Source organism: Phalacrocorax aristotelis, chromosome 4 (assembly GCF_949628215.1).
Source record: "Phalacrocorax aristotelis chromosome 4, bGulAri2.1, whole genome shotgun sequence".
Classification (NCBI taxonomy): Eukaryota; Metazoa; Chordata; class Aves; order Suliformes; family Phalacrocoracidae; genus Phalacrocorax; species Phalacrocorax aristotelis.
The window spans coordinates 26,548,920-26,573,421 of NC_134279.1; the positions used below are offsets into that span (position 1 = coordinate 26,548,920).

At 41.4% G+C, this 24,502-nt stretch overlaps 1 protein-coding gene across 1 annotated transcript; it reads right to left on the bottom strand.

Annotated features, from left to right (window-relative positions):
* Positions 1-15,759, bottom strand: CYP2U1 (cytochrome P450 family 2 subfamily U member 1). The gene is made up of 5 exons (XM_075090683.1): positions 14,890-15,759; positions 9,478-10,110; positions 4,565-4,726; positions 3,412-3,579; positions 1-2,984 (listed from the first exon to the last, which is right to left on the bottom strand). Exons 1-5 carry the CDS (start codon positions 15,329-15,331, stop codon positions 2,806-2,808), a joined length of 1,584 nt encoding a protein of 527 aa, XP_074946784.1. The 5' UTR covers positions 15,332-15,759; the 3' UTR covers positions 1-2,805.
* Positions 15,760-24,502: the final 8,743 nt, after the last annotated feature.

Consider the following 24,502-nt stretch of genomic DNA (forward strand, 5'->3'; position numbering starts at 1 on the left):
AACGCTTACTTGGGCATTTCTTTATTAAAAATAAAATTACACTGAAGCAAAGTCTTTTTTAGAAATAAAGACGCTTTCAGCATTCAGAAATAGCCATCCACTTACATAAACATACATTTTTCAGTAAGGCATTTGAGGTGTTTCCTCTGCTAAAAAAGGGGAGGGGAAGGACACATTTACAAACACAAAACAAATCTGCTGCTGCTTTACTTACAGTTTACCAACGATGGCACACACTTTTAAAACCACAAACGTTCCATTGCTTCTATCTATTGTTTAGCTACTTTCATGGTATCCTGTGAAAATTGCAGTGCACCTGGAAGGCGTGAAAGGCATGTATTTCCAACAGCATCCTGCATTCTGGCAGACACTGACATGGTTGCAACTTCACATCAGTATTTTTAGCTTGTCGCACTAGGCAGCACTTGATTATAGGTATCATCAAAAACCGCATCTCAAAGTACTATTTGTAGATGGATAATTTTCAAAGGATAGTTTTCAAAGGTGACATTTTAAACTAAACCCAGCAGAGAAAACAAGGACAAATATGTACAATTCCACATACTAGGGGATTACGCAAACTGTGTCTTCTTTGGAATCTGTTTAAAAAAAAACAACCCTAAAGCGCTTTTCAATTGTGTCCTCATCAATTAAAAGGACACGTATTTTATATAAGCAGTCAGCCGCACACCAACATCATCACGTTGCTTAGAGGCATTTCAACAGAAAGATAAATATTATCAGCACTTAATTTTAGCTTTGCAATTAAGCATATACCATTTTAAGGATTTCCAGACACAAATCCCAACTACACAGAATCTATTTATTCACTGGAAAATATAAAGTTAAAGAAACAAGTGCTTATTATTACACCAATACTGTCAGCTTTTAGTGCAAGTTTACTAGCATTGGTACCAACTCAACTTTTTGTTTTGCTATGTGGTTTTCAAAAATTTCATACAAAGAAAAAAATCTTAACACGAGCATGGGCTAACCTCTAAAGTCAAAAGTTAACCAGTAGGAGAACTGGAAGTTTTCACACAAACAGTGGGGTACCTGACCAACCAAATACATCATTCGGAAATTAAGCCCCTCTATTATTCAAAACAGCTAACAGAAAACCTTAATTTAAATCCAAAATAACTATGTTACAGTCTTTGCTAGGCACTACCTGGCTTTTAAAACTTCAAGTTAAATAGTGGCAAAAACAGAGGTTAATTTAAAGCTGAAGAGCTGACTCTTCTTTTACAATTTAGGTTTAACTTCTGCTATGGAATACCCAATTCCACTTTACAGTCCAGTCTTGTAAACCTGACATGAGGAGGACTGCTAGTATTTTCTACATCTCCAGTGGGGAGCAGGGCAGGAGAAATGTATTTCCTTAAGAGCATATATGTACTTATTTCATCTGATACAAAATCCTGCTAGATCAAAAGGTGTATAAAGAGATTTAAGGATGATTAAAAACAAGTATTTAAAGGTTAATTGTTACATGTCCCCCAAAAGGTTGCTTTCGATGTTTGAGATCTTTTTCAAAAGGCAAGATTGACTGCCCCTTCTGAAACACCTAACAACAGGTTTCCTTGGCAATTGGTTTGATAGTGGTAAATACCACTAAAATTTTGCATGTGAAAAGAGTAAGGTACTGATACACTAATATTGAATGAGCTACAGATCTTTTACTTCATATGGAAGACAACAAAGAGAAAGCCTTTACGCTCAAACATCAAGTTTGTCAGATTCCTCATGTTCCATGCCTAAACGTGTAAGATCTACATCTGTAGTGCTGTACTGTTGCCATATTTGAAGAAAGACTCCAGTTCCCAAAGCCAAACGTGTTGTGGCAGTACTGTCCACACTGCCTGGAAATTAACAACCAGAGTGCAAGCCCCAACTTCAGGATTATGCATAGAGTTCTCCCTGATGAGCAGGCTGTTGGTCTCGTCCAGACTGCAGCCGCTGCTGATGTGGGGAAAACAGCGAATGCAAAGCGGCAGCACAAAGGTCTTGAATATCTGCTTGGCACCAGAAAGAACAGACTTCTGTTTCTTGTTAGAGAAATCTGCTCTCGTTTATGTTCTGAGATAAAACATCTGCATCCAGATGCTGCACACTCCTTTCATGTTCTGAACATGGTACATTGAAGGATTTGTTTGGCCTCCAAGTCTGTGTTTTCAGAGTTGGCACCTGCTTGTTTATAGTGAGCCCTGACAGTCAAGAATGTCGGGATCCAGGAATCCAGACTGATTCAATCCAATCTACACCTGAGTCACTTGCAAGAAAGAAACCTCCAAAGTTAGTCATTTCCAAAAAGTATTTGTCATTATTTAAGCTCAGTTAAAATGCTTCTTTACACAGAAAATGTTACTACCCTCTCATTCATTAATCCTTTTGGTATTAGATGATGTCCTTCACTCATTTGGTAAATTAAATGCTTACGTACTGCTTCTACCAAAATTACGATTACTGTTTGCTAAAGCATTAACAGATGTTTTGGACCATTCTCCCATCATTAGTATTTGACAAACTGACAGTAATAGCTTATAGACGGAGCGGTTAAACCCAGCAAGTTTTAATAACAAATTGCAAACTATGCTGTCAGTTCATTTGTGGAATGCAACAGGTGACAAAAAAACCCCAACAATCTTCTCTTTCCAGAAGTGTTAATGGATCATTCTCACTGACTCTGAAAGCCTATGCAGTTGGTGTTTTTCTGGACAGAAAGTAACAAAATAAGCTGGAAACAAAATAAAGCTGGATTTTAAAAGTGCAGTATTTCTTTGTTTAATCTTTTTCAATATTATGTCATTTCTTCAAAGCTATTATATTGAATGGACATGGAGCTAAAGTTAGACCAAACCTTCCTTCCATAGATGGTTTTGCAGCATTTTCAGGATACACAAAGGTAAAACCTTGCATTAGACTTGTAAAAATTAAGAACAGCTCCATTTTTGCCAACTGCTCTCCCATGCACACACGTTTACCTAAAGAACAGTTAGAAGAGACATATTACTGTTTTTATACTGTTGATCCATTTGTTAACGCACATGCAATTCCTATGCTAGCACAGTCCAAACACAGAAAGGCTCAAGCTACTATTAAGCCATAAACCTTGAAGCTTTGGTCTCCCATATTTGAGTCTAAGCCTTGCCCAGCTGTACTGCTTCACATTAACAGCATTTACATCCATAGTTAAAGCATTATCAAAGAACAATTAATCATTTCTCATTTCTGCCTGGCAACTGGAGCTTTTAGGAACCCAACCCATTTTGCAAGCCACCAAATGTAATAATAAAACAAGTTCTGTAGTTGCTCCTATGCGCAACTTTCACATCTCACGCCTCCAAGGCGCTACACTTGGAAGACCACCACCACCGCCAACCAGCTACTGACTGCATGTGGATATCTTACCCATTCCGAAAGGAATGAATGCCTCTTTCTTAATTATCTGGCCATTTTCATCCAGAAATCTTGATGGTTGAAATTCATCTGGCTTCTCCCAAATGTTAGGATCTCTGTGTACCGACCACAAGTTGGGCACAATCACGCTGCCCTTCGGAATAGTATATCCCTGCAGCACTTTAAACAAAAGCACAGAGACACAGGATCTGACAAGTCGATTGCTAAAAGTAAACAGGGGAGACTTACACTTATTAAAAAGACAACTAGAAGATGTCACAAAAATTATATGGATCCCTAGCTGCGGGCTGCGAACGTATCAGGAGCTTAAGGCAAAGGTGATCTCCTCTAGCCTGCCTGAGTCAGAATCATGCAGGCCAGGGCAGCTGGGAAGACATCAAGTTACACCAACAGCTCCCTGCGGGGAAAAGGCAGCAGCAATCGTTAGAAATGCACTCTGCTGCATGGAAGTGCTGTGACCCAGTTTCTTCCTGTTCCAGTGCTGTCACAGAGCCCTACCACAGTGACGGTAGAGGTAAGGAAGAGGGACAGGTCTTGAAGTGTTGTGACAAAAGGGTTTTGAAGTTACTCGTCTCATTTCAGCTTGTTGCACCTCACTGTCCTGCAAACCAACACATTTAAAAAAGCAGATCAATTCTGTACTGGGTTTGAAATCTAAGTATTGCTACCTCCCACTCACTTTAGCTAGTGTCCAGCTACGTTTATAAAAACATATGCCAACACGATGACTTGGAAAGGGATATTTATTATTGCTTTCTGTAGATGCAGCACACCGTGGTATTAGCCTTTCAAGCATTTGCTCCGAACTGATGTTTTCAGAACTTTGTGTCAGATGGCCAAAAACAACTCTGCTGTTTCAGGTACAAAGGTGGAGTCTTAGCGGCCAACTACCACTAAGCACATCAGTCAACACAAGCTCACCTCCAGAAAAGAAACTGCTCTAAATTAGAAAACTACTTCTGGACGCTAGGTCAGACATGCTACTTAAATAGAAGAGTACCTCAAGCCCACCTGCTCTCTATAAATGGCATTTATACTTTGGTTACATGTCTAATGCATAAATAAGGTCTTTGTAAATTCTCACTAGGTCCGTTGGATCATCTACAAAGAAATGCTATATTAACAAGTCTCTACAAATGCTTACCAGCAGTTTCTGAGGCCATTCGAGGAATAGAAAGGGGAACAACCGTGGTCATCCTCTGCACTTCCATAATGGTTGCCTCTGTAAAGGGCATTTGAGCCTTGTGGATAAGAGAGGGAACTTTGTCACATCCTAGAACTGCTTCAATTTCTGCATGAACCTTCTCTATTCAAAGGGAGTGAGAAAAATAAACAAAAAAAAAAAAGAGAAGATGCATAATATGTGGTAAGACACCATCTCAATTTAATTTGCCTATGCTTCATTGTTTACATAGGTTTGTCAAAAATGACTACAAGTCACGTGATCCCTAGCTGAAATAACTACACCAACATAAGCCTCAGGAATGGACTCTGTTAAGAACAAAACAACCAAGTGCAATCTTGACAACCGTCAAAAGTAACGCTACTGAGACGACAGACACTGCTAGCACTTCTGGATTAGAAAAGTACAGCAAAAGTTCTGTTCAGATTCCGAATATATTCATAATCTTAAAGAGTTTCACCATGCAGTAATCTGAATGGTGAAAACATCAAGCTTCTGGCCTGCATTAAAAAAAAAAACCTAATAAAAAGAGACTGCATGCAGTATGTGCCTGCGCTGGCCTCAGTCCCTGGGGAGATCCAGTTCTCAGAACTGGGAAAGGTGGTGAAGAGATGGGAAAGCTTTTCTTGCAGCTGGCATTAGATACTTCATTCTGGAGCAGGAATTCTGGTGCTGTTACTGCAAGCACTGAAGCTATTTAACTTGCTCCTGCAGTTTCCTACTTTCTATTTGCAGAACTCAAGCCCCAGCGATTTCCCAGTTCCCCCAAAATGCAGCAGCAGATGCTCATTCCCCCACATAGCCCTCCTGCAAAGGAAAAATAGAAGTTAGCGAGCTTCCCTCCTCTCTCATTCATGTGAGGCACGAAGTGTCAAAATATTTGTTTGCCCCTTTGATCTCACTAAAGGCTCAGCACACAAGTAATTCTCTTCGTAGAAGTTTCCAAGATGCAAGATTTGCTTCACCCATTGTCATGGTTTAACCCCAGCCAACAACTCAGCCCCACACAGCCACCTGTTCACTTGCCCCTAGTGGGATGGGGGAGAGAATCGGAAGAGTAAAAGTGAGGAAACTCGTGGGTTGAGACAAAGACAGTTTAATAGGTAAAGCAAAAGCTGCACACTCAAGCAGAGCAAAACAAGGAACTCGCTCGCTGCTTCCCATTGGCCACAGGTGTTCAGCCACCTCCAGGAAACCAGGGCTTCACCACGTGTAACGGTTACTTGGGAAGACAAACGCCATCACTCCAAATGTCCCCCCCTTTCTTCTTCTTCCCACCTGTGTATGCTGAGCATGACGCCATATGGTGGGGGATGTCCCTTTGGTCAGTTGGGGTCAGCTGTCCCAGCTCTGTCACCTCCCAGCTTCTTGTGCACCCCCAGCCTGCTCGCTGGTGGGGTGGGGTGAGGGGCAGAAAGGGCCTTGACTCTGTGTTAGCCCTGCTCTGCAGTAACTGAAACACACTGTTTTCAGCACAAATCCAAACCATGCCCCATACTAGCTACTCTGAAGAAAATTAACACTATCCCAGCCAAAACCAGCACACCCATGTAGAGGACGATGCACCTTTTCTTCCAGGTAACTTGGAATCTGGCTACACAGCAAAAGACAATCTTCTTGAAAGATGAGACCTCAAAAATTAACCTTTAATCAAAAACTAACCTCTAATGAAAAATTTTCCTATTTTACCACTGATAACCTGAATATTTTGTGGTTGTCCTGCTTGCCTTTTCCAAGATTCAGAACCCACGCTGCTGATATTCAGAGTTTTTGCTCTTTCTCTCCTTAGCACGGATTCAAGATTAAATAAAAGCTCAACGTGGAAAAGTTTCTCTGTATTCGGAGAAGCATTCAGAAACACCATACAAACTGTGTTCAACAAACAGTTGCTGCCACCTACTGGGTTTGCCAGGAAAACGAGTTCTCGTATGAGGCACACAGTAAATACCTTGACAGCAAGAGATTTGCTAATGGTGTGGCTCTCAAGTACCTGCATTGTAGGGTTTTGCTACTTTTTTTAAGGACACATTACACCCCTGTACTCAGGTATGCACATCCACAGTAATTTAAACGAGTGAAGTTTTCAATATTAAAAAAAAATTAAGAAGTGTGTCTCATGCCAAATGTCACACCAGCATTTTATCCTGAACAATATTTCTTCGGGGTTTGTAAAGATATGTGGCACTATACAGAAAGCAGCCGAACTGCTGCTCACATTACCAACTGCAAAACGTAGACTTCAAGATTTTTTTGCCAACAGCATGTTATTTAAACTGCTCCACTCCATTTCATACATTTAAAAGTCTCTCAGATCTTCAGAAGTCAAGGACCAAAACAAAGTCAAGGTTGAGACGAAACCAAAAACTCACCACTGCCTCCCTGTATGCATGCATGCACATGCCCATCCTTCCCTTTTTTCCATGTAAAAAGCAAAACCGGCTTCCACAGACAAATACATTCTTTCTGATTTTTCCCCGATAGCCCTTCATTTGTCTTTCCATGTGTGCAACATTTGCTACTGCTAAAAGTTATGTAATTCAAGTATTTCCTTTAGGGGATAACAGGAACATACCATCAGGAAAACCACAAACAACAACAACAAAAAAAAAAACCAGAAAAGAATAATAATAATAAAAACAAAAAGCCCACAAAAAAAAAAAAAAAACAACAAAAAAAAAACCAGAAAAGCAGCCCATACATATCCCAGGCAATCAGGATACATAATGAATGTGATACTAGAAGTAAGAGAATAACATTACATAGCTAAGTGATACTGAGCTTATTTCTATTGTTTGACAATAACCACAGCATAAGGAAAGGGGAAATCAGAGAGGGGCAATAAAACTGTTAGAGGTCAGCAGAAGAGAGAAAACTGACCAGCACATACATATACAGTACCAGGCAGCAGGGAAAGGGATTAAAAAAAACCCCAAACACAAAACTCTTCTAGATCTCATTCATGTAATTTAGAACATATCTAATTCACGTAACTGCATATCAAGTCAAGCAGTGATAACACACCAAACCATTAAAAATAGAAGAATAAGCCTATGCAATAAAATGTTATTTTACATTTGTCTCCAGGGGACTCACTCTCCCATATACTGAACTGATGCCCTATTTTGCAATGTTTGCAAAACAGGCTGACTTTGTGCAATAAACTATGCTCTTGACCTGTTTAAAGAGACTATTCCAGACAGATAGGTGCAGTAAACAAGCATATCTATTTGCTTATCTGCAAAGCAGCTACAGTACATGAAAACCTCAAAAACTCAAATACTTGATAAAAGTTTTCCAGGTTTATATTGTTCTTAGATAACTTCAGGTTTACCCTTCTTCACTCAGGTTAGTCAGAAGTCTGAGCAAAGCAGTGGTCTCTTGGAGAAGTGTTTCACTACTATAAACGGAGGTAGAATCACGCAAGTAGAATCTGTCCGCCCTGCCAAAGTTTCCAGTCCTCATACACCCAACAATCTTTCTAGTGGAACAATCTTTCAGTTGCTATGTAGGACTTCACGAGAAGCTGCTAATAAATTAATAAATCAATTGCTTTATTTTTCCTGAATTCAACCATCTAAATTTTCTAAATCGTGCTAAAGAAAATGCTGGCTTTGCAACCGCATGTACTGTCACAAGACTTATTATAGTAAGATATTTAACCAAAATTAATTTCAAGTCTTTGGCAATAGAAAATTTATCCTAAGTCCCAAAATACACCTCCAGCAAGTACTATTTTAACCCTGTAACCTCTCCAACACCACTGGTATTTTTTATATCCGCAAAAGTCCACAAGTCATTTTCTGGAACTCTCTCACAAACAGTAACCAGATCATAGCACCATCAAATAATTTGGGTTGCAAGAAGCCCCTCTGGTGGTCACCTGATCTAAACACTCAAAGCGAAGTCATCTTCCAAGTTAGATCCAACTCTGGGGGTAGATCAGGCTACTCAGGTTCATACCTCCTCTGAGTTTTAAATACTTCCAAAGTCAGAGATTCTGTTAACTCTCAGGTCAATCTGTTGCACTCCTTGCTATCTTCATAGAGCTTTTTTTTTTCCCTAGTATCTCATCAGAATTTTCTTCTTGTAGACTCTCTCTGCTGCTTCTCTTCCCTCCCTCCACTGCACACCTCAGAGGAGGCTGCCTCCATCTTAGCATTTTCCAATCAGGTAGTTGTAAAACAGCATAAGGTCTCCCCTCAGTCATCGTTCCCTAACACTGAACAAGCCCAGTTCCTTCTGCCTCTCCTCTGGGGCCATGTGCTCCATGTGTCTTTCCCCCCGCCCTCGCCATCAGCAACCTAGCCAACTGTCACGACCATTCAAGACTGATGGGGAGAGGCGTTGCAATGACATCAACCAGCTGGTGCCATGGACTTGTGTAAGTCCAATTTGCTTAAGCTGTCTCTGATCTGATCTTCCTCTACAGTGGGTAGTGTTTCACTTCCCCAGACTCTGCCACTAGGCTCAAGAACCTCCCTGCTCAGGGAGGCATAAAAGCAGGCCTTACCACTACGTATCTCACATACCATATGTCACTACGAGAGACCGGGAATGCCATGATTGCCAAAGCTTTTGAAACATGCTCAGGTTCCCTGGAGTTGCTTGGGAAAGATAAAGTTGTCCCAAACGAGAAGAAATACATAGACTAAAGGGCCATTTAGATAGTTAACATATAGCACTAACCTGGGGATCATGATAGCAGAGCAGGATAGATGATGTCTGATTATGTATCAGCCTTTCAGATTACACACACGCGTGCACTATTTGCACTCCAAATGACTTCTCTACTGTCACTGTTTGCTTCTGGTTTTGAACACCCATTTAAAGCTTTACAGTCTGGAATAAAATACCTAAAATAAAAATAGTCTTACCTTGTACTTCTGGGTAGAGAGACATGTAGAGCAGGCACCACAGTAGTGTGTTGGAAGTAGTGTCTGTGCCTGCAATGAAGAGGTCACCAATGATAAAAAATAAGTAGTCTTCATTAAAACTGCTCTCCTTGTTGTTCTTTTCTTCTTCCGCATGGATGAAGTACATATCAATGAAGTCCCTGGGATTTGCTGCATCCAGTGTATCCCTGTGCTGTGCAATTATTTTCTTTAGAAAAGCAGTAATATCTAATTCTGTTTTCCTAAGCTCCCAGAAAGGCCCAAAGGGAAGGTAGTACAGCCAAGGGCAGATATTGACCAGGATCATATAGCTGTTCACACTCAGCTCTAGTGCACGGGACATGTTCTTCAGCATCGTCTTGAACTCAACATCTTCATAGTTAAAACGCCTGCCAAAGGCCATGGAACAGATAACATTGGACACTGCGTTGCGAATGATTGGAAAGGGATTAAATGGATCCTTCCCATGCTTCAGCATTTCCTCCTTTATAAACTTCAGCTCCTCAATGATTTTAGGCTCTAAGCTGTGTCTTCCTACTCCAAAATGACGCAGCGTTGAGAGAGAGAATTTCCTCTGTTGCTTCCAGACAGGGCCGTAAGGTGCAAAAATAACACCTGGAAGAGAAAGGGAGAGTCTGAAAGCAAAATGATCTATTTTCACGAAGGAGTTAGACAGGCCTGCGACCCAAGAGCCAGAAGAGAGGGAAACAACAGATAGCAAATCTGTCCCAAGCACTGGGCAAGGAGCTACAGGAAGAACACAAGGCTCCTTTTAATAGTTTTGGGAAATCCTGTCCCTCCTTTTCCTGATCAGTGAAATTAATATAACAGTTGCATCAATAGTTTTATTAGTCTATGCAAGACACTAATAGATGGTGAAAAGGTACTGTAGATGCTTTATTACAAATGTTAACAATTTTGTAGGAACTGTTACTCTGGGGCATATGTTAGCTATAGCCTTTTCTCCTCAACGTCTTGAGACAGGAATTCCTTCAGCAAGGCAGAACACAAGATATTAAAACACAAAGCAGCTTGTATTTCTTTTCCCCTTCGTGTTACACTAACTTCTCAATAATGTTTGTGTGTGCACATATTTCTATTACAAGCAAGGCTTTTCTTTAACATGCAATCAAACGCAGGATGCTTTGCAGCAAACTGGGAAAGTCATGACAGGTTCAGAGCAACTTGGCAAAAACCTGCTTGATTTGCATCTCAAGAGTTTTGATGGCTCTAGGCACCTGTTCTGCAAGACTGTGTCATTACAAAACACCATTTAAATTAAATCCCTTAGCTTGGTGTATAAATATTGCTCACTTACAAACAGAAACATCTCTCTTGTGGAATTAACAGACCACACGAAAGATACCAAAGGGTAATCAAATACACCACCTGCTATTTCCTAATGTCCTCCACAGTTAACCTGAGAAAGTTTAAAGTCATCAAAACACAGGCTAGTTCTGCTTTTCTTCTTCCAGTAAAGTTACACCACACCCGTTTTTCTTCTGGAAATAAAAAGTTACTTTATAGAAGCAACACCAATTCTTCTGTCAACTGCAAATCTTAATGTTAAAGTCAGGGTTCATGGCTGAGGTGGGGAAGAAACAGAGATTTCTTGGAACAAAACAATTTTATCGCTATTTCTATCCCACAACGATCATCTCCAAAACAGACTATACAACCACAGTCTCTTCCCTTTTCTCTCATAAGGAAAATTAGTTTTAGGATCCAAATACCTTTATAAAGGAAGAGAGACCTATTATCTTGAATGTAAAGAAGACTCTCCCAGCCACATAGAAAGTCTAACACCAACAACAAACCTCTCCATGCTCAGAGTGTCTCTCCTGCAGTCCTGCACGGGACATGGCTGCATGGCATGAAGCCTTCTGAAATCCTGAAGCCCCAAAGTACCGCAGAATACTAACGTTTGATTTACAAATTGGGAAATAATAACATAGGAGACAGACTAAAGAGGAAGAAGAACATAAAGTTAGGATAACAGATAAAAGAGAAGAAAACTGCCAACTGGATCACTCCGAGGTAATAATAATGGAACAGTACTTCACTATTTTCAAAGAAAATCTCTGCATGACCTGAAAAGTCAACATACCCAGCACAAAAAGTACTCTTAAAAAAAACCCAAAACTAAAAAAACCCAAAACAACAACCACCAAAACAAACCCCCAAAACAAAAAACCAAAATGCCTGAAGAAAATACAATAAATTCTGAAGCAACAAAAACCCAGAATAACCAGGAGTTCACGCTCATTACAGAGGACTAATTTCTATGAACTGATAATGAAAACCTTTCAATACAACCAACAGAGCAACAAACGCACAGAAGAACAGAAAGTTTGTTTTATTCTCTCTTTTTACATTAAAAATTCAAACCCTTATGAGAAACAAGTTCTGGCAAAGGCTAACTCCCCCCTCAAATTTCTCGCTGCTAAGCTAGTAGTGCTGCTGCAATACTGGGAACATTGACTAACACAGAATTCATTACATATAACAACATTTTTCTTCAGTATTGTCCGGCATCCATATCTGGATGTGTACAGGGCAGGACTATAAAGGCAAATGACCACTCAAGCTCCATCCACTCTAGAGAATGAGTCTTTGCGACCTCTCATAGCTATAGAATACAAAAACACTAAAACAAAATACCAAAATGTTTTCTTCCCCCAGCCTAGTATTTCTCTTTCTGCAAGCGTACGTGCAGAAGCCTTTGATTAAGAATTGATGTCTACTTCTCCCTTAAGTTCTCACCACACTTCCCATCCAGCCTAGGCGGCCTCCCTTCTTTGCTGTTCAGTTGCTGAAATGCAGTATTTGCCATTTCTGATACTTCTACATGCTCTCCCCCAGACGCAATATTTTGTTTACATCTTTCAATCAATAAAGCCACACCCAGCCGAGATAAGCCCTTCTTTCTTCCCTAATACACCCAGCAGGTCAGCTCAGGGTAAAGATGAAACTGCAACAGAAAATGTAGCTTAAAAGAAAACAGCCCCATAACTTTACACCAGGTAGTTTGTTTACAGAACGGAGATGGAGGAATCCGAAATGGACACTCACTGACTCAAAGCATCCCAGCGCTGTAGCACCCAAGTTGTGAGCGGTAGATCTGAAGTTACACAACCGTCCCACTTCTATCGATCCCCTTCCTAGTACATGCGAGCACAACTGTCACCGCCACGATCTGTAGCAAAGTCTCACCCACGAACTCCTGAAACTAAGCACAGGAGGTTACCAGACCTTAACAGGCCTCCAGTTTAAGCGTTGTAACCCACCCACCTCCTCCATGAACCACACACAAAAAGAAACGCTAGTTAGCCCAGAGCTCTTATAGACAATATCCAAAAACTGAGCTTGGATATTTACACCGTACCTATAGCATAAAAAACAAAAAACAAAACCCCCACCTATGCCCCCAAAGCTTTCAGAAAACATGTATGGCTCACCTGTTACCCAACCGCTTCCACAGCAAGTGCCTTCCCAGTAGCACAAATGCAGCATTGCAAAGGTTCGGTTAGCTCCTACATCCCACCACTAAACCCAAGCCAGCCCACGGCGAACAGCTGCAACTTCCAGCGGCTTTTGGAGAACCTCCTTGCGCGGGGGCCAGGCAGGCGCACGCTGCCCATATTCACTGACTTTTCCTTTTGTGTACTCGAAACACACTACCCCCATGGTTCATTCTACAATACTCTTGCCTCTGCAGCAATGCAACCTGTTGTGCCAGCTAACGTAAGCAATACATAACAGCTCGGTGTGTTTTATGGACAACTGGGCAACCTGCACGTAACAGTCCTTGTGCCTGAACACAGCTGCAGTGACCTTCCAGAGAAAACTAAATGTAAAGCAATGTGATGACCCTGCCGCAGCGCGGTGCGACGCAAGCAGGCACGGCCCCTGCGCTTGGCCGCAGCACGCTCCAGGCAACAGGCTCCGTGCACTTCTGACTCCCCTGGAGCATCCAACCACGGGAGCTGCCAACTTAGTTATCAGAGATTTTATTCAGGCGTTTACATTAATTCTTTGTAAGTAGCATGCATCGACTGCCCTGTCTACTCGTGTCACCATGGTCAAAAAAAGTCTACAAGAGACTGTCTGAAAAAAACCAAGAAACATACAAATTCACAGCATTCAAGGAAAAAGAAATCCACAAGCCTGAACGCACAGTTTTGCGGCACTGCTAAAATTGATCCGATGTCTAACTGCTCTTCCTCCTTTCCTCCTCCAGTCCTTGCTAAATGTACCGTGCCCAAAAATATTCATGCGCTATAACAACAACTACGCGCTAGTCAGATCTGTCTCAGACCTCTCATTAAACAAGTATCATTAATCATTTATTTTTTTATTCTTTAAACCAATTACAGCAATGGTACCTGATTGCTTTTTAATAAACACGATCTAGGTTCATCGCTTCCCTCTTATCTTTACTGGGGTAATTCTGGTACAGTAAAAAAATGAAGATAAAAAGTTTCAGGCACTTAATCAATAGATTTCCCTGGCCTCAGTGGGGATGGGGGGGAGATAAACAAGTTTCACCATACAGTTCGCACATTAACAAGCCTCCTGGGCTACCCCTCCCGAACTGAAAAAGGAAAGGTAGTTTTCCACAAACACTGAGATCTATAATGGACCTAAAGACTAAACATTCTAAGAACGTCTAGAAGAAATTCTGACTGCGATATCGCCATCACATGCCTGAACACCCCGTGACCTTTTGTTGCAAAAGCCAGCAGACTCTCCTTTGACCTATTAAAAAAAAAAAAACCCAAATACGCTCAGTAAGTTTTGACAAGCAGAATAACGCACCTGCCAACGTCCCAGCAGGAGCAGCTCGCGCGCCGGCACCGCACACCGCGCGCCTCCGGGACCCGGCGGGAGCCCGCTCTCAGCCACCGTTACTTTGGTAAGAACCGGGGAAGCACACAGTTATTTCACAGTGCTGCCAAAGCACCCGGAATTCCTTCTCCCGATATAGCCGAAATCAGAAAGGCCCTGGGTGACAGCCTGGCTGTTCCCTACCCCCCTGCCCCCGCTGTAGGCAGGGGTACAGGGACGAGGCATTTCGGCCGCGGCGACGTCGCCTGCCGCGCACCCCGGGCACCGCCGAGCTCACGGGGATGCCGCCCGTTCCCCCGCACGTCGGGCGAGCCCCTCCGTACGTCTCCGGTCACCAACCGGCAGGCCGAGGGACACACGCGATGAGCAGCACAAAGCAAGCTGGTGGCTCAGCCTGTAATTCACAACCGTTGCCGGTAAATTTTGGCTCGGCAGCCTCGAAACCGGACAGCTCCCGGCCGGTATTCGCGCTAGGGGAGGCCCTGGCAGCCCAGGTGCCCGCCGGGCCCCCCAGCAGCCCCGCCGGCCGCCCCCGGGGGCCCTTACCCTTCTTGTGGGTGATCATGAGGACGATGGGGACGGAAGGCCGGTCGCTGAACACCTCCGCCTTCTGCACCAGCGCCTCCCGCACCGCCCCGAAGGTGTTGAGGACGATGAAGGGGCGGCTGCCCACGAAGAGCCGGAAGACGCCGCCGTACATCTCGGTGAGGCCGGTGAGGAAGACGTGGGGCGAGAAGGCGGGGGAGCCCCGGCCGCCGCCCCGCACCTCCACCGCCCACCTCCGCAGCAGCGGCGGCGGCAGCAGGGCGAAGGCGAAGTTGCCCACCAGCGGCCAGGGCGCCGGGCCCGGCGGCAGCCCCGGCGGGGCCCGCGGCCGCCGCAGCAGCCAGTAGCAGCCCAGCCAGCACAGGGCCGCCAGCAGCAGCTCAGTGGCGGTAGGGGCCCGCCACAGCCACGTCCAAGCGGCCATGCCCTCCCCCGCCGCCATCCCCTCAAGGGGGCGCCGCGCCCCGCCGCCCTCCTCCTCCCGGCCCGCCCTCGCCCCCCACGCAGCGGCTTAAGATGGCGGGGGCGGGCGGGAGGCGAGGCCCGCCGGCGCCCTGACCCCGCCGCCGCCGCCGCCGGCCGGGGTGTGGGCGGGTAGCGGTCCGCCCCGGGGCCGGGCTCCGCTCCCGCCCCGCCGCCTCAGCGCCTCAGGGCCGGCGGCGGGGGCGCAGCACCCAGAAATCCAGGCACTGACGGGCGGCCTCAGGCGGGCTTTGGTAGAGGGGGTGAGGTGCAAAATCAGTCACCATCAGAGGGGGTGTGGGGGTGTGTGTGTGTGTGTGGAAAGCTGACCCTGCCCTTGGACTTGGGCTGATAACTGAATGACATCGTTTAAAAAAAAAAAAAAAACAAAAAACAAAAAACAAACACCCAACCCTGACTGCTCATCACAGCCTTATAGAACTTACTTTCAAGTGCCCCTTATGCAAAAATAGAAAAGCATAATTAAAAAAAGGTAAAAAAATATTTTTATTGGGAAAGGAAATAGAAATCTTTCATGCCCTTCCCTAATACAAAATCTGGCACTTCTGGGTAACACACCAAAATTTTCTGTTTTCATAACCAAGGTATAACCTGCAACAGCATCCCAGCTCTAGGTTAAGTAACTGCTTGGCGAATGCAGTACAGCAGAGAGGCTCCTCAGAGCTGGACCTAAATTTTAGAGGAAGGATGGTTTTCCTTCTTATCCTTCCCTGTAAAAAAAAAAAAAAAACCACAAAAACACACCTAACAACAGAAACCACCAAAAAAACCCTGAAACCCACCCCCCAAAAAAACCCAAAACAAACCCCACAACAAGACAACACCAGCAAAACACCCCATACCAAAACAAAAAAAGACCCTACTGGTTTTCAGGGTAACTTCCCCAACCCTGTGAAATACAGCTTAGTCCACTTTCTCCAGCTGATCAACCTAAAATTGAATCCCTACAAAGGTAATTAGATATTCAAAAAAAGCTACAGCGTGGTCTTCCAAACCATTTGCTGCAGGATCAGTGATTCTAGTGAGGCAGTATCAAGAGTGCTTACTAAGAGGGAGAAGCACAGCAGGCAAAACACAAGTACACCACCTTTAAAGTGACACCCCCACACCCCACCCCACACCCCTCAAAAAAACAAGTTGCAAAGAACAAATGGTGCTTTACCATTAAAAAAGGTGTGTGGGTTTTTTGAAATAGTTGAACATTCAGAAAAAGATTGTGACAATTAGCTCTTAATTAGTGGCTGGATTATATAAAAAAAGGTTTTATTGCAATTATACAGAATTACAGGAATTTCAGAAATACATAAAGCTTCAAATGGTCACGGTCAATTTTCCAGCAAGCAATTAAGGCAACTGGATGCAATCTCTCTTTAATCTAGTATAAACAGCAAATGGATGTTTTGCTAGCCATGGATTAAACAAAGTAGAAAACCTAAAATCACAAATTTGAATTGGCAAAACAGAATGCAGCTTTTTTTTGTCTGTATTTGGTAGAAATTCAGTGGTTAATTACAATGTACACCAATAAAATGCATCTATTAGAAAAATACAGAAAAACACAGGTGAAAATTTATCTGATCCAAAGACATTTTAAACCTTCCTTGAGACTCAGATTTAAGTTCTGCAGTCTGGAAATAAGAAGCTAAACTATTAAGCACAGCTGAAAGACACTACCATTTTTGCCTATTTTCTTTACAGAAGAGTAATCTAGCTTCACTTCCTTCTCAGTCTAGTTAAGAAGTAGCACTAGATAAAGAAATTCTCTTCTTGCCTCCATATTCAGATGAAAGTGTGGTTTCTAGGTTGCCCAGAGATTTTCACATTAATTTTGATAGGACTATGAAAATAGTTTCATTTTCAAGTTAATTTACTGATCAAATGTAAACTTTGCTCTGAAGTATCATTAAATGGATGTTTCCACTTAAAAATAACAAGTTGTTGCAACATTAAAGTGTGTTTTTCCAATTAAAATTAGAACCAAATAGTTTCTTTTTAAAGCATAAAAGTAACAGCAAAATATAACTGATATTCGGCATATCCCAAATAACTACATATACAAGTTTTAGCACTGTAACGCTTTCCTTGGAAATCATTCCTCCTCAGTCCTAGTATCAGTATAATAAAACCCACCCCCATTTAGTTCTGCACTTTAGGAAAATCCATTCTTCAAGCTATAAACTGAGCAAAGCATTTGGTGACTCTATTTTAACAGGTAAAAATACAAAACCTCCATGTGACAAGCAAACAAAAATCCCAAAGACTCCTTATAATGTGTGTAAAAAAACCAGAATAGTCCAAATTAATTCATTTTTGAGGATAAGCAAGTTACAGAGTTAAGGCCCAAGCAGAAGCATTGGAATTTTAATTGACATGTTAAACTCTCAAAAGCAATATAATATTCCTTTCTCAGCCTTTATCTTCGCCTTTGAATCCTACCAACACCTACAACTTTTGACCAGTTATTCTGTACAGTTGTTGAGTTAGCACCTATTCTCTTCAAACATGGGCTGTGTTTTTATATGCTTTATTTAAGCTTGCAGGCAATTTTTTTTGATTTTTAGGTCCACAGGCACTTTATTCACAAAAAACCACTCTACTTGTCAAAAGAAGACTGAAAACATTTGAAAGTTCTGACAGACTAGTGCACTGACAAACATGTTTGTCACTCACATCAGATGCTAGGGCTGAATATCTGCTCTGAGTCAAGTGCACGTCACATGCTTGCAAAGGTTTCATTTTTGCAGGGCATTTAAACATGCGACCATTTATCTCAATAGTCTGTAAATATTGCACTTTTTCATTAAGTTAAAAAAAGACAACCAGTTTTCTTTGAAGCATCTGGTAATTAGGAGACAGGAAAGTTATTTTTCAGTGTGGCTTAGAACTGTTATGGATGACTGTTCTATCTTTGGATCTTCCAAGTGTCCTACTATTAAAGCAAGCACTGAGAGAGGTAGCAAGGCACAAACCAGACCACTGTTACTAGACTATCCATCTTCACTCAACAAAAACCCAGCCAGCCCTGCTTTCATCCTAGATGGTGGGTTTGTTTCTGCTTTAAATGAAGTTACCCTAGACCTGGTATATTCTTTGCACGGACACACACGTTCCATAAAATAGATAGAGAAGCCTGTTCATTTCTTGAAGTACTAGGTGCAAGCAATACAAGAGAACTTGCTCCAGTATATGAGAGAGCGCTGTTCAGCGACCAAAACCTCAGGGTGCGACTACTTTAGAGCAGAGGAAGCACGCCGCAGTGTTCCAGACCATACCCTTGTGCGTGCACCCTGCTCACTCACCACTATGTTCACATGTCCAGATCAATTAAGAGCATCATACTTATTTCAGGGATGACTACAGTAGGATTTCCAAACATGTTACAGGCAGACACTTTTACAACTGCAAGTTGAGAAGTAAGGGGCCTTTAACAAGAACTAAAGGCTTTGTATTCTCCATGGAGAGAAAAGTGTAGGTACCACTGCCCAAAGATGCCTCTTGAAAAGATCTGGAAGTGTACTGTCCTTCACTACATGCAATGCAAAATCATACCCGGGGGGGGAGCTCAACAATATCTTCTGCACAGAAGGCATAAGGTAGTATTTCATCACAAGAGAAGGTTGCTTGTGAAGCTTTGAAACAAAGTTAGAAAATTACTTTACTGTTCCACAATCTAAACAATCCTAATTTAAGGCTCTTTCATGTGTTTTTAGAATGTCCTACTATGAATTGCCTTGATAACAATGTCAAGTTTCACTTCTGTTCTTTAGATATGGTTACACAGTCATGTTCCTTCACAAGTTTGTTCTTCAGAAGTTTCAGCAAAAGATAGATCTACACTGTGTAATCAGTGTTCTCTTAATACAGCTTTGATCATTTTGCATCCTCTCTCTGCCCCCAAGGCTTCAACAACCATGAAGCCTGAGATTATTTTTTTTTCAAATATTAGCCTATGCCTTAATCCTACCCACCCAATTCTTGTATTTCAGACCAAGTTTCAGAAGATTACCTATCCTAAGCACGTAAGAAAATTTAATCTTGGACATGTAGTCTAGACCCATGTATATTCCTAATGTTTTCCTGCATTAAAAATACTCTAATATTTTGCATTTTTATATAAATCAGAAATAGAAAAGGGTCATATTTATATAAAAGGCATTTGGAACAGGCTCAAAACGTAGAGAAATTTTACTTTATTGAAAAGGTGTCACAACAGCTTTCGTTAGCGTTCCTGGGTAAGAAGAGAATACCAGCTCTTTATAGTTTTTAAGAGATCATTAGCACCATAAATGGACATCAGTTTTTGATTTTTAAAGATGTGTGTGGTCATGTAAGCAGTCCAAAGTATTGTATTTGTTAGTACAGCCTGACCATAGAAAGTTTCAACTTGAATGTGCTGAATAAACCACATAAGACAATTTCAACATGTTTTTACCAAATTCATGGAAAACAGTGCAAGTGATCATGACAGATAGCACCTTTGGAGGTAAAAAGCTACAAGATGCTCACGTTATTGCTTTTTTTTAAAACGTACAGCTAGTGCAATAGTGGTTTTGGGGTGGTGGGGTGTGTTGGGTTTGGTTCCCTCCCCTGCCCCCAGTGAAGAGATTGCAACATTTTACAACTCGCAACTCTAGTACCTCATGGATACAGCAAACCACAACACTCAGTTGCCATACACTCAACCAAAATACCTGACATGTGCTAGAAAGTGCCATCCTGAAAGTTTCGCAACATAAAAGCCAACTCTTGCTAATTATGAACAGTTTATGCAAAAATGAAGCCCAGTTTGCAAACATTAGTAGAAACTATAGCACAAAAGTCTAAGGAGTATCGCTTGTTATTGTAGTGTTATGTTGTACAGTGTTTGCAGAACTGGACCCTAAAGGCAAGGAAGGCACCCATATATTAGCACCTTATCATGCAAGCATTACAGCACTCCTGTGTTACCATCTACAGTTCCTCAGCAGCCAGCAGCTTTTCTTGACTAGCTCTTCCCAGTTTGCATACATAGCTCCAATTAACATACAGAGCTACAGATTCAACCTGGGGGAAGTCATGCAAGAAAAGCTGTCAGCTGATGAAGATGAAACCATGTTGCAGTTAAAAGTGACATTTTTACTGTATTTACTATTTTTACAGTTTCCTCAAAGTCACATGGAAAGCACAAGAAGCACGGCCATCAAACGAGTATTTCCTCTTATTTTCAGGTTCCTTGGTGTGACCCTGACCTCACAAAACACCCAGAATGTGTCTTTTTCACATCTCACACATGCTCTCCTGGATCAGGAAAACAAACAAATGAATGTACTGAACATTTAAAGAGCAAGAACTGATTCCTGAAACAAGAAGTGTGCCCCAGGATGTTAGGTCTTGTACTTGAAAATAATTTCAAGTTTCAAATCGCACAGAGGTGTGTCTGACGACAATACCTTTTGGCTTTAGTGTTAATTTTGTAGCCTTCAAAGAGCCTGCTCTTTTGTACTGAGCCATTTAGAAAAGGCAGTTAATAGAAGCAGATAAAGTACGACAGGAGCCCAAAGCAGCCTAGGCTAAAGCATAAGCAGATTTTGAGTGGCAACAAACTATGAAAAAAAGTGGAATGCAGAACCAGTTTTTACAGAAGTAACACAGAACTGATCACAAGTTACTCAAGATGTAAGAGGGGTTGAGTTTAGCAATATTGTTTAAGGTCCATATCCAAACACTTCACTGGAAGAGGTAAAAGTAAGCAGGGAGATAGATTTCCTGCTTATGGTCTCAGCACTCCTACCATCTCTAATTAAAAAGACAATAATAATAGTAGTAATACTTTAAAAGAAAACACCCACTCGTATGCTTGAAGTAACACCAGATTATGTATTCCATTGCACCAGAACACAGCCCTCTGATGACTGGTTTTACAGCGATCTGCCTTTTCACCCCTTTCATAGTTTTCTGGTTTGTAAGTGAACTTCACCAGACTTCTTAACTATTGCCACCTTTGGTACTGTGCCCTCAGCCTGAAAAGAGCTCAAAAGGGCAAGCAAAAGGTGGCTCGTGGCCTACTACGTAAGTACAACCTGGTTTATCTTCCCAGAGAAGCCTCTGTTTACTGCATCCAATGTTGTGTACGCTGCAGAGACCCCCCTCCACTCATGTGTGCTTGCATGGTGCCTGGGTCCCCAACTGCTCAAGATGCCTTTACTTCAGTCTAGTTTCTAACTATTTTTTCTTTTAATTAAAAAAAAAAGGAAAAAGTCACCTTCAAACACATTTCAAAGTTGTTTTGTGAAAAATTAATCTCAGTTGGCACAAAGGAGATTCTTCTGTAGTAAGTCTCTGCAGTTTCACACATGCTAACCTCCTAACAACCTTATTATGCAGAGGGCAAATACAAGAGCTGAAATTAATATTATATAGGCATAGTTTGAAAGAAGAGTATTTCTGCTAGAAGAAATCTATGCGTCAAGACTTTAAAAACACCTTAGGCACTGTATGCAATGGATCTGCTTTTTTTCATTGACACTTACCAGAACTAAAACCAATTACACCTAACCATACAGCAAGTAAAGGACAAAACCACTCACTCCTCATCTAAGGGAAGGACTAAGCAAACCAGTACAGAATCATTTGAAAAAGAGTGAAGACTAAATGGTATAATAATGCAGCATTTTTTTCCTACTAGAGCATGGATATAGTCTCTGTGCTACAGGCAGTCTTATAATTTGAATTTAAAAAGTCACAAACTACTTCCAGCAAGAGCTGGTTTGCCCTCTCCTCCTACCTGGGTTCCATCTTTAAGTTAAAGGTTAGATGCAGCAAACAGCCACAGAAAACAAACTTCTCATAGTATTCGCTAAACTGAGTCCTTAGGAATTAAAATATTTTCCATGAGAACAAGTCAAATCTTCCTGAGTTTTAAGCACTGATTTTCACCAGGAGAGAAGGTCTCCTCAACACCAGTATTTTAGATACATACTAGAGACTGCACAATACCATTACTTCATCTTAAAACATCGTTCAGGCATTCTAAGTGTTTTGTTAGGAAAGGTTATCTACCAAAATAAGAGATGAGCTCAGAACTAGAACTTTTTCCTACAATATTTAAGTCACATGTACCTAGCCTGAAATCCTTATGTACCACTTTCTAGGTTAATAAGATTTAATCAAATAGTTAAATAGACAGCAACTTGACCTAACTAGAAAAAGCTTCAATATGTTTTAAGCATTGCAGCCCTTTCTTCTTGTTTTAGAAACTATTAGTGACAGCTTGGAGGAACAGCCTATGAAAATTCACTAATCATATTTAAATATTTTAAAATTTCCAAGCATCTCTCACTGAGTTGGGTTTTACTTTTATACTGTACATTATAGATGAGAACCAGCACAGTCTGCAGCACAACACACACAACTGGACTGTAGAATGAAGTGCTTCGTTTTGCCTGTTTCCTTATAGGTTGGGTTTTTTTTTTTTTGCAGCACTATTAGACATAAGCAATTTAATTCTACATTACTTAGAAGTTAGGTGTAGTTGTAGCTCAGTTTCATGTAAAAAGCAATGTATGATCACCATCTACCTCAACATTTTCACCTTCCTACCTTTTTGTTGTCAATATTAGAACAAAAGCCTTTGGGTCTTCACTCTCTGATTCCTGGCACAATAAGCAGCACATGAAAGCTAACTTATGAGCAAAGTTACTTCAGTAGCACACTAGGATATTTTTTTATCATGTGCACTTAAGCAGCACTCACGTGGTGTCCAACAGAAGTATTTATTTTTAAAACCCCTTTTTTTCAGTAACTGAATTTAAGACATTGATTTTACAATGCCTGGTATAGAACATGTAAATTCAGAAGTGTTCAATCTTAGAGTATCACTCTAATTTTGTGTGCCTATAGAAGATTTTAGGTAAGTCCAAAACACATATATTGTAAAAAAAAAAAATCAGGATGACAAAGGAGCTTAAGAGCTGTTGAGTCGGCCAGTAAGGAAAAACGGTTCTAGTACATCTGATAGACTGGACGTGTTTTCAAAATTACCCCATGAATCTTTAAGATAGTTTTTTTAAAGTTAAGAGAAAAAGAGCTGTGGGAAGGTTCATTTGAAGTAAATGGAAAGACTTCACCTTGCACTGAACTTAATGGATCTGGTCTCTAGGACTGTAAATCATATTTCATATCTTCTGGAACAGGAAAAAATTTGGGTTAGACAAATTGTCTAGCCAGATACTACTGATGGGAGAAAGCCAGAGTTTGAACAGATTCTGATTTAAGATGCAGATAAGTGGATTTGCAGTAATCTAATTAAGAGAATTGTCTCATCTCTTAAAATACTTGCAAGTTGTGTCTCTGTTACTGAGCTTTATTTCTCTATTACATGAAGGTGGTGTATCTTAACATATAAATGCAGTCTTGATTTTTTTTAACTTCTCTCCCACACTTTTTTTTAAGGGGGGAAACAAATCCAGTGCTAGAGTTCATAGCAACGTTTAGAACAGCTCTTTTTGCCACATACCTGTAGCTATCTTTCTAAAACAGTAGTGAAAAATTAACATTTAGTACCGTTTATGTCCACAAGGGAGTGCTAAGCACGTACCATAAAAATGTCAGTTTACAGGAGTTTCAAGTACATGTTAATCATTTATGGCATCAGAATTAAGCATCTGTAGCATGACCACATAGCAGCGCAATTCTTTAAATGCTCAAATTAACCTTTTAGATCCGGGTTTAAATTTAGGTTAGGCATTTAAAGAAGCACGTTTCATAAATGCAAAGCACCCAAGAGAATCTAAGTCATACTGATACGCCAGGTGTACAAGCGTGGTGCCTTCTGCCTGGGAAATTCAACATGGAAATGCTCTTCAGTAGGGAGAAGAAGCATTTCATTTATAGTCACAGTACAGGTGCAGCTCATGTATCATCTGTAACAAAGATTATTGTAACTCCAGGAAAAAATAGTGACATACTGTAAAACATTTGGCATATTCAGCCCAAATAAGGTACTGATCACTTTGAGGGCTTAAGCTGTTCTTTTTACCTAATGCAATCCTTTTTCCTCTTAGGACGAAGCCATGTTTTCAGCTTCACAGAATTTATATGCCATGATCACTTTGTTCTTAAAGTTAATAATTTTTATGTACCAGCTGTGGTT